Genomic DNA, 10,447 nt, shown 5'->3' with positions numbered 1-10,447 from the left:
TGAATAGGACATTTCCAGTCACATTTATAACAATGTTCAGCCTGTTTATAAGACTGTGAGAAAGTAAGAGTGGGTGCTCTTTGCTTTAATGTCCTCTCAGAAATTATGCATAAATCTCTCCTATGTGCAGTTCTCCAACTCAGCAGAAGGGGGCAGTGTTGGTCATCAAACGCTATTACAATATCAGTAATGACACTAAAAGCCTCATTGTGGTGCACCTGGTGTGTGCATCATGGTGTGCATACATAAATACATACATACATACATTTACAGCAGTTGCCAGAGTCAAAGGAACATTGCTTGTTTTTGTACTAAATTCAGGTAATTATCCAATTACAGACCCTGCACAACAACACAGGTGTTTTCACTTATAATGGCTCATTAGTGGGAATTGCTGAGGTCTCTAAAGTCCATGACACTCATACCTGTTAGCTAAGGCCTTATTATAATTTGTGTTGTATACTTACAGTAGGCTATTCCTTAATGGTGTCGAGGTGACATGTATTTCTGTAAAATGCCAATACATCTGGTCCACAGTTAGTTAACTGGTCCATCTGCCAAGCCAAAAGACAACAGTGTTACAGGTCAATAAAAACAAATAATAATAAAGAGAATTTACTTGTAGTGCTTTGTTAAATCAGTCTATACTTTTATTATTATACAGAAATATTTAGAAGTGTATGTTCCACCCATACAGTGGTCCATTCCATAGCATCAATATTTAAATATTTTAGACAGTATGTCTTCTTCTAATATCCTCTCTATTTTATTGCTAAATCAAGGAAGCTGCGTAAATGTTTGTATACAGGGATGCACAATTTTCTGTTTTGTGATGCAAAAAATATAATTCTCATGAGTCATAATGCAATCGCAACATCTGTCAAAGTAATTGCAATATGATTTTTTTTGGCCATATCTTGCAGCCCCATGTGTATACTGTAATGTGTTATTATTTTATCACAGGCTGTTATTGTTGGAGCTCAACAAAAGCTCAACAGATGCACAAAATGGTAAAGGAAACAGAGGCATGTGGTATCGCTGCAATAAAAATGAGCAGAGAGGAACCAACCTTCATTACCATTTCCTTCTTGGGGGGAATACAAGTGTCATGACATGCACAGTCTTTAATGAGCTCTGTCAGGAAGGCAGCTGATGCTGTGATAACATTCAACACTATCAAATTTAGTTGCCACAAAAACAGCGGTTTCATAGTATGGTGGAGGTGGTTATCTTGACAAGCAGAGTACAGAGTTGTGTTTTATAGCACATTAAAAAAGGGTTACTAGAGAGGGAAACATACTGAAGGAATCTCAAAACATCCAACATTACCTTGATTGAATTCAAGATAGATCTTTACTGGCTTGGTAAAAAGTCCAGAAGGACAGCCAAGACTGGAGCCAACTGATTTGGGTGGCCTCAGCCTGCCCAGTAAGATTTTGGCGTGTTATGAGGGTGCATTTGGCTGCATCTCCAGTCAGATTTCTGGAACATTTGTCCCAGTGTTTGGATGTATTTTATGCAACTTTAACAACAATTTCATACCAACACCAGCATATTTCTCACTTTAAACACCACCCGATATCCCAATATAAAATGATAGATTTCCTCGCCATCAACCCAACCAGTGTACATACGGGAGAGACAACAAATACATATATTACTGTGACTGTGTGCAAGTCTCACTGCAGTTGGTGACTGGCACCAAGAAAACAAACTACATGTTGCTGCAAATGCAAAATCCATATCTGCTTCTAAACTTGCAGTTACAAGAACAGATATGTCTCTAAACGCACTATAGGGCTGCAATTAGGGATTTTTTTCCAAGGATCTCTTTCTAAGGATCTACTGATTATTTTCTCTATTCATCAAAAGTAATAGTTAAGCCAGTTTTCCAGTCCAAGGTTACAATGTTAAATGCAATTTTTCCTTGACCAACAGCCCCAAATCCAAATACATTCAATTCACAATGATATAAAAACAGGAAAAAGTAGCAAATCCTTCAACTGAAGATGCAAATACCAGAGAATATTTTGAGTTTTTGATTATTAAAATAGTTGCATATTCATTTTTTGCATCAGTTTAAAGGTGTAGTCTTTTCCAGGAGCCCCTTGAGGTGTATTGTATGCTCATGTTATTGATTTGTACCTCAAGAACTACATATCAATGCATACAGAGATCTATATTTGTGGCAATAACTCAAAGCATGTAAAGCTTAAAACTTACCACACACTTTCCCATACATCTATTGTAAAACTCAAACTATTAACGTCAGGCTTCCAGTTCAACACATTTACCACTGGGACCCGCTGTATGAGAAACAAAAGGTCGGCTGTCACAGATAATATGACGCCCCCATTCAGCGGGGCGGTGGGACATTCCAACCCGCTGAACTGACGCTTTCCTCGGCCTATGGGAGCGAATCTCCCGGCTGTCTGCTCCCTGAGGGGGGAGGAGCCAACAGTGCGACAACATGACATTTCCGCATGTCAATAAAAAATACTGAAGCCAAGAAGAAGAAGAAGTAGGTAGTTAATGTGGATGTGTGGACTCTACTGTGCTCTACTGGTTTCTTTTTTTTGCTTCCCCAAGTGCTCAAAGTTAACAAGCAGACTTTCGGTCACATGATGCCCGAACATACACCAGTTGCCAGGTGCTGCCTTTTCTCAAGGAAACACTCCGGAGTAATTTAAAAAACACGGATTTTGAGCTCTAAAGGAGACTGAAGACTGAAGTGTTCACATGCTGAAATTAAAGTCAAAGTTTGACCTGCACAGGGATGTGGTGGCTGATATCCTCAGGAAGGAGGCGTCGGTCTGCAGGGTGAAAGGTGAGGCGTTCAGGTGTCAGCGGTCACTGTTTCTTTCTGTTAACATAACTTATTTATTTAGGCTAGCTTTGACTTATAGTTAGCTGGCTTAAAAGTGCCATGTTTAAAGGTCAAATGTTACCTTTCACTGTTATTACAGAATCTAGAGCACATTTAACTGTACTGTACGATTGTGTAATTGGTACTAAATTGCATAATATGTCTTAGAAACTCGATTTAGCGGATAAAATTTGGCAAGAAGTGTCCTATAGCTTTAGCTTCTAAAAGTGGAAAAAATCTGAAACCCAAAGTAATTAAAGATTAATAGGTGTTGACCAGTAGATGGCGCTCTTTACTCTTCACATATCCTCTCTAAATACCATATAGAGAGAGCAATGGAGGACATATTTAATCTAAAGCAGACAACACGCATTAAAACGTCTTTAAAGGTAGAGAACATTTTCAAATTAAAAGATAAACTACACTAAAATACGATATAAAATACAATATATTGAATGATTTCCTTAAAATGTCTGTAGTAGGATCCAAATATCACAGCAAGACTTTGGATTTTCATGCAGTTAAGCAACCAAAAGTCTATTGTAACATTATAAGAAATAAATCTCTGTATATGACACTTAATGTAATGTAAACATACTAGTACACAGACAGGTGATAAAAATGTGTTATGCAGGTAATACATCTCATTAAGTCTCGTCACATTAAAACAGCATATTTACAGATTCCTGCCAAATAATCCACCTGCACATCTGGACACTTTACACATGTAATACCAACTTAATACACAGTGGAAACGCACTACATTCTCATTTAGCATGAACACTTTTAGACATTATAAGATGCACAGGTTCATAATGATGATGCTGTGTCTGCAGAATACTCTGGAGCAGTGGACACTCGTATCCTGAACATTGAGAGCGACGGGGGCATCCTTTACTCCTGGAAGGTATGTCCATTGTGACGGCACTGCATGAGGTGTTTCCTTCAGTTAATTGGGGTAAAACATGCTTTGGTCTCATCACAAGAATAATACTTTAAGCACATAATAATCAGCATGTTTTGTCATTTCTTCTTTCTTACTTCTGTAATAGACCCAGTGCTCCCTCTTTTTGTCTTCACAGCTTGTACTATATGTTAGATATAACATTATATGCACACTGTGTGCTAGTTATTCTGTATCTGCTTGTCCCAGTGCTTCATTGAAGTTATAGTGGGTGAAATATTCAAATCCCAGATGCCATTTTTTTTTATGTCTCCCCCATTCATCATCAAGTGGACACTATCAAATGAAAAATTCCATATTCTCTTATTCAGATTTCTCTATAATTCTGCTTGACATATTTGGTATTTTTGGAAACCTCAGGATCCTTACTAGAATTTGAAATAAAGTTCTGGGTGTTGAAGTGTGCCTCTCTGCACAGCATAAATTTTTAATGATAGACCCGCCAAAGAGTCTGTGGGTTTAGGAGGTTAAAGACAGTGTGCAGCCTGCAAAGAGGAAATAATCTTTTTTTTTCAGTGCAAGGTTCACAGTTTTACACATGCCTGGCTGTGCCTTGGGTTTCAAAGTAGACTTCCTTTATTTGAAATCTTCTGAACCAAAAAAAGTAAGCGGTGAATGGCTGGGTTTGAAGTCAAGCAGGTCTAGTCAGGATAATCAGCAAGGTCAGCCAAGGTAATGAAGAGGTCAAGCATGACGTTCCACACATTGAAGACACCAGTGGGAAAGTAGGTCTGCTCTGGACCGATTAGGATTATCCATCTTTGTAGTTTGATTGATCTAATGATACATGACCTAACTCGAAGAATCTATTCTTATTCTGACAGGGAGCAACAGGGACCACCAGAATTGGGAAATATGACTCCAACACCAAACAGAACAAGGTATTGTGAATGTGTGTCGCATCTCCTTCTCCTTAGTTATGCAGATTTTGGCTTCTGTGTGTGTGTGTGTGTGTGTGTGTGTGTGTGTGTGTGTGTGTGTGTGTGTGCACCTGTTCCCATGTGGCTGTGTGTTTTCTCTCCAACAGCTCCTGTACACATTCGACAAGCAGGTGTGTGTCAGCAGCTGTTCCCTGAACAAGGAGGAGACGCTGTTAGGTGAGCCCCTGTAATGTATAGGTAAAGGACTGCTAGCCATAGACACTGTTAGCAATACTGACCCCAAATCAGACAATTAAGTGAGACGTTGCTTAGCTTGATCTGTACCACCGATTTCATCCCTATTTTGCAGCTAGAGACCCATAAGAACAAGGCTACAGATGCAGTTTTGGTGCAGATTATTGACCGAAACCCAGATTTAGTGCAGTCTCTGTGGAAGATATATGTAAATTAAGTCACATGACCCCCTTGCCTGTGCTTTTTTCCCTTCTTCTCAGCTGTCAGCTTGGCACAAAACACCAGAGGAGAGGAGCGCCTCAAACCAAGTAACACCCAAAAATCTCATCCTCTCTATTTCATTTACAGAGCGTGACATCAATTTTAGCTTCCTGAAGTATTCAACATATTTCTTTTAATGTTTCTAGTCAAAATCCTTCAGGTCATTTCTTCTCTCATTCTGTCTTTGCAGTATCCAAGTGTCTAACTCTCCTGATTGAGATCCAGCCCATCAATAACACCAAAGTCCTCAAGGCAGTGGACTGCAGGGTCAAAGTGCAGGTAGAGTTTAAGTGTGGTGTCTTGGCCACTTTCATGCAGGTTTTACTGCAGCCACAAGCTGACGTTGCAGTTATGGAGCATCAGCGCTTACAGTGTACAAGTGCCATAGACTATTTATTTTACAATCTTGCTGAAAGTGCACTGGCCTGTAGTTGCTGTAGTCATTTTTTTTTATCCGTCTCTCTTTCTCAGTTATGTCTTTTTATCAACAGAGGGATATTATAAATGTATATGTTATTAAGCCACTGTCGCTATGACCTTTGTACTGCTTACTGTTGTTCGCCATATTGCCAAACCACAAATTTAAACATATGCGAAGAATGTTTGAGGATTGCGTTTAAATATAAAAATCAGCGAGTTGATTTTCCCATCTGGTAACAGTCATTCACATGCTGACTCGTGTTTGCTGTGCGTCCCTAGTTCCTTCATTCAGAAACTGACAGGAGATCAGTGCTGGAGAGCCACCTCCTACTGCTGACTGAGGATGGATGTGAGTCTTTGTGCCCTGCCCTTACACTTGTCTGCCTCTGTCGGCTATATTTCTTTAATCTGTAACAAAACACATCAGCAAACTTAGAGAGAAATCATCTGGCTTTTTACAAACAGCATTCTCTGGAGAAACATTACATTATATATATATACAATAGTTGTAGTTCTGCATAGTTATCCTTCTGTGTTCCAGATGTGGATCTCTACCATGTTCTGCTGACGAGACAGGAGGGTTATAGAGTGGTGAGTTGAGCTCTATATCCAGCACATTGCTCACATCAGCCAGCTCTTTTTCTTTTTGAGGGAAGTGTCTGTGGATAGTCTCTTCAGCTTAACTACAAATTGCATGGAGGTTTTATCTGGCTGGTTGGTTCTTTGCAGTTTTTTAAAGGTATAAATTATTTGCACATATCTAGTAATTAAGCAAAAAAGGTTGGAATGTATTTACATAACCCAGCGCAAAGAATATATTGTTTCGCCCTCATTCTCAGGCCATAAAATGTACGGTGTCTCCTGTCCTCCTGGGGAGCTTTGCATTAAGGATTCAGCGTGTCTACAATATGAATATGAATGTGTTTGTGTTTGCGATCCAGGTGATGGCGAATCCTGAGCGTTTGTCCAAAACAGCTGAGAGAATAGTGGAGGACTTCTGCTGGGTCCAGTGGGACGGACACACACAAAGACTCTACTATCTCACTCATAATGCAACACACACACAGGCATGTACAACTGTACTTGTGAGGACCCTGAGTTGAATTGCATGTGTCCATAAAAAGACAAAACATCATATTAATTGCACTGAATAACAAAAAATATCTCTTACAGGAAAAGTTCCTGATGCGATGTGTCCAGTTTTACCTCAACCATAACTGTGAAATTGTGGTGAGTTTTCTTTAGGTCTTATATTGTAACACAGTACCAGTCTTTTGCACATGCTGTCATAGCCACAATGTGACTTGATAATAACATATCATTTTCTTGCTTTATATTACTGTCCCACAGTTGGAACTCCCATTAGAGTTGCCTGCTAATCCTTTCCACGCAGTCAAGTAAGACAACAACCACTAGTACAGAATAAATATAGACTTGTGTTTTCTCAGCAGATACTTCCTCCTATATTCTGCATTCCTTTTGGTTATTATTGATATTTACCTGCAAACAAAGACACTTTTCTCCTTCACACTTGCTGTGCAGTGCAAGTTATCCGTTTGTTGTACACCTGCATCATTTCTCAGGTTTATAAGTCCCCAAATATTCTGATTATACTGTGTTTATATGTTTCTCTAAAACCCGCTAACTGAAATTCTCGTGTCTACGTGTGTGTCCAACAGGTTTGTAAATCTGGGTTTTGACCATTATCACATAGAGAGACCAGAGCAGGAGCTTGTTAGGATGGAAGTGTTCACCAACGGAATAGGTAACACTTCCACACACACATAAATCCTTGTATGAATGATGTGCTCTCACACATACATTTTCTCACACTCAGCACAATAAACTGACTTTCCAGTTGTTTGACTAATTCTGTACATTTTTGTTTTGCATTTCTCTTTGTGAAAACAAGAAAGTAAGTCCCAGTCACAACTCAGAAGCTATGGTATATAATATGCAGTACATGATGATGCAATTTTACCATAAATACAATAAAACATAAAAAGAGTAAATTGTGTTTTTTGAGATCAGAAATGACTGAATCTCAGTGACAATAAGATGATTTATGCAGAAGTAAAATTAGAACTGATGAAGTTGTTAGATTAGAAATCCAACCTCTAACAAGATAAGAGTCATTTTCAGAATTCCTATTTGATTAATTCACTGAAATGATTGAATCTTTGATTTCTGAATCAAATACAAAATCTCAATCATTCACCCCTATTCCTGCCCTCTGAGTGATTGATACAACCTGAAAATTGTTTATTAATGTTAGGTAATATGTGAATGTATTTTCTATCAGAACATATCACTACTAATTTAATTTCTCATTGATTATCATGAACATTGTCATAGATAACTGCGTTGTGCTGTGGTTTATTTTTAGGAAGCATGTGTGTGTGCTACAGCCAACCACTTAAAGACAAACAAGAACTGATCTACACCGTTGTGTTACTTCACAAAGGTGTGTATGCCATCTACTGTTGTGTATTCAAAACATGTACATTTCTATTGCTGTCTCTTTTTCCATGTTACTGTTTTTATCTCGAGCACATGGTGACAAATATAGATTTCCTCTCTTTCTGCAGACTGCAGCAAGACGTTCAGAGTATCTCTGGGCGGCGACCAGCCCCCACAGAAAGCCACACAGCTCCATCCGCTCTTCATCCCCATAGGTCAGTGCACACATCAAAAATCTTATAAATTCAAGTAAGTGAGTTTGAGTGTCAAACATGAGTCTCCTACTTTTGCATTCAAAACAGAAACAGATGCACTCTCCTCATGCAGGCTAATAAATATCTGGTGTGCATACAGCATGCTAACATATACCCTGACTGATGCTGTGTTATTACTCTGTGTAGGTTACTACATCCTGGTGTATCTGCAGGGTTATTTCTTCCATTGTATCAACACCAGGCAGCAGGAGTTGCTCTGTCACTCCCTCTTTCTCTCAGGTAAGATTATTTTTTTTGCACAAACCCTGTCCAATCTGAGCGATGGCTTTGAAGCCAGTTTCTCAGCTACGCTACACGCTCCTATTTTTCCAATATGTTTTTTTTTTTTTTTAAATGTGAAACCTGTGCAAATGTAGAGACACCGGTGCTCGCATTCATTCATTAATTATTCTGTCTGAACCACCCTTAAGGTCTTGACATGGACTCGGGCCTGCAGTGTCAGTCGGCTAACGTGACAGTGTTGCATGCAGAGGAAGAGTCTAGCGGCAGTCTGTTGGACCTGGCCAGTGGGAGGATCCACACTGCTGAACTTAGCCCTGCCTACTTGCTGCAGATACTGCGATCAGACACTCCTAGGTGAACATGATTAATAGCTTTTTGTGGAAATGAAGGATTTATGAATATTGGGGTGATATTTATATGCATAGAGGAGGCACTTGAGAGCCGAGGAGAATATAGTTAGGCAGGAAGTTATTTTGGTGTGCATACACCTGCAGAGTCTTCCTGGAATAAACAACAACTTTAACTTGGATCCTGGCCAGCGAACACCTTGGATTCAACCCCCCTGCTCGATAAAGATGCACCGGTAGCCACTTGCTCTATTCTTTTCTTGGACAGTTTTTTGTCCTATTCATTCATTTATTCATTCGTTTTTTTATTCATTTTTTAACTTGAATCCACTTTTTTTTAATACAGCACATGCATCACAGTATAGTACCTGACTGCTGGCTGTCTGCCGGTGCATCTGCCTCTGTACCTCTCTGTTTGTATAGTCTTCTTTTGTTTAAAAGCAAATTTGTTGTATTTCACCTCCATCCAAGGTGTCCCAGCAGTAAGACTGACCCTCAGCGCCTGGCTGCCCTCCACTGCCTGCTGGTTTACATGGGAAATGACCCAAACCTGGAGCTGAAGGTAAAAAATGAAGGCAGGAAAGGAGTTGGGAGGATATAAGTATTGACATTTAAAGCAAATTTACTGAGTTTTTGTGTCAAAGTTAGCATTAGGTAACGTTATTTTCCCCCTCAGATAAAGATGTAACACATCGTCTGGGCCCCCAGAACGTACTCTTTGGTCCAGCGTTTCATTTGCATACAACACAACGTCACTATTTGTTTGTAGAACATAAAGTCATTGAAAACTTCAGTTGTTATCAATGTTTAAACAAAGTCACAAGATCAATAATACGTCCTTGCTGAGGGAGAGACTGAACCCAGACGTGAGGGAAAGATAAAGAAGAAGAAAAGTGGGAAATCTGACAGAGTCACTTTTCATCAGATGTAATGTCACTTTATTTTATTATTCCCTGAAGGAAAATGAGCACTTAAATAAAAAAAAACAAACAGATAAAGGTAGAGATGGAAGCTTTCCTGCATTTCTGTGTGAGTTCGGTAGGTGTCAACCTTGAGTTGGAAGTGAGTGGATGGAGGGAAGGAGACAGAGGAAGAAAGAGAAGACAGGATGCTGTATTAAAACAGGAGAGGAGAGGAGACAAGTGGGCAGAGATCAAACAGAGCCAAACAAAGACAGAAAGAAAGGGGACAGATATTTTGTTTGGGCACAGTGCTGACTATGACTCAGACTCTATTAGTAGTACACCTAAATTAAGACGTTCCAGCTGCACTGATAGATAGTAATAAATTCTTTCTTTAGAGGTTAAATGAGTCACAAGCTTCATTAGTGCAGCTAGCACTGGGAAATTGGACACCGCACATAACTTTTGTATTCTTTGTAGACTCTGTTAATGGGGTCAGCGGCACAAAATGCAGCAGGTGATTGCTTGTTAACATTTATTTTTCTTAGTTTGCAGCACTTTGTAACTTAAAGAAAACACTGCAAATTCCTTCTCCACCTGCTTCCTTTTCCTCCC

General features: G+C 39.4%; 1 protein-coding gene across 2 annotated transcripts in view; it reads left to right on the top strand.

Moving 5' to 3' along the window:
• Positions 1–2,467: 2,467 nt before the first annotated feature.
• gsap (gamma-secretase activating protein) overlaps positions 2,468–10,447 on the top strand; it is a 32,159-nt gene continuing 24,179 nt past the window's right edge. The window contains exons 1-17 of one of the 2 annotated variants that reach the window (XM_051393039.1): positions 2,468–2,827; positions 3,703–3,773; positions 4,655–4,711; positions 4,858–4,927; positions 5,206–5,253; positions 5,397–5,485; positions 5,906–5,975; positions 6,168–6,217; positions 6,568–6,693; positions 6,800–6,856; positions 6,977–7,023; positions 7,306–7,391; positions 8,013–8,090; positions 8,215–8,301; positions 8,488–8,580; positions 8,772–8,937; positions 9,402–9,492. In XM_051393039.1, the coding sequence (XP_051248999.1) occupies positions 2,740–2,827; positions 3,703–3,773; positions 4,655–4,711; positions 4,858–4,927; positions 5,206–5,253; positions 5,397–5,485; positions 5,906–5,975; positions 6,168–6,217; positions 6,568–6,693; positions 6,800–6,856; positions 6,977–7,023; positions 7,306–7,391; positions 8,013–8,090; positions 8,215–8,301; positions 8,488–8,580; positions 8,772–8,937; positions 9,402–9,492 (1,374 nt within the window). In that variant the 5' untranslated portion in view covers positions 2,468–2,739. The remainder of the gene's footprint in view (positions 2,828–3,702; positions 3,774–4,654; positions 4,712–4,857; positions 4,928–5,205; positions 5,254–5,396; positions 5,486–5,905; positions 5,976–6,167; positions 6,218–6,567; positions 6,694–6,799; positions 6,857–6,976; positions 7,024–7,305; positions 7,392–8,012; positions 8,091–8,214; positions 8,302–8,487; positions 8,581–8,771; positions 8,938–9,401; positions 9,493–10,447) is intronic. The other variant, XM_051393038.1, reaches the window with a different exon arrangement.

This window comes from Dicentrarchus labrax, unplaced genomic scaffold (genome assembly GCF_905237075.1).
Source record: "Dicentrarchus labrax unplaced genomic scaffold, dlabrax2021, whole genome shotgun sequence".
In the NCBI taxonomy this organism is placed as follows: Eukaryota; Metazoa; Chordata; class Actinopteri; family Moronidae; genus Dicentrarchus; species Dicentrarchus labrax.
This window is presented reverse-complemented; position numbering and strand designations above follow the sequence as displayed.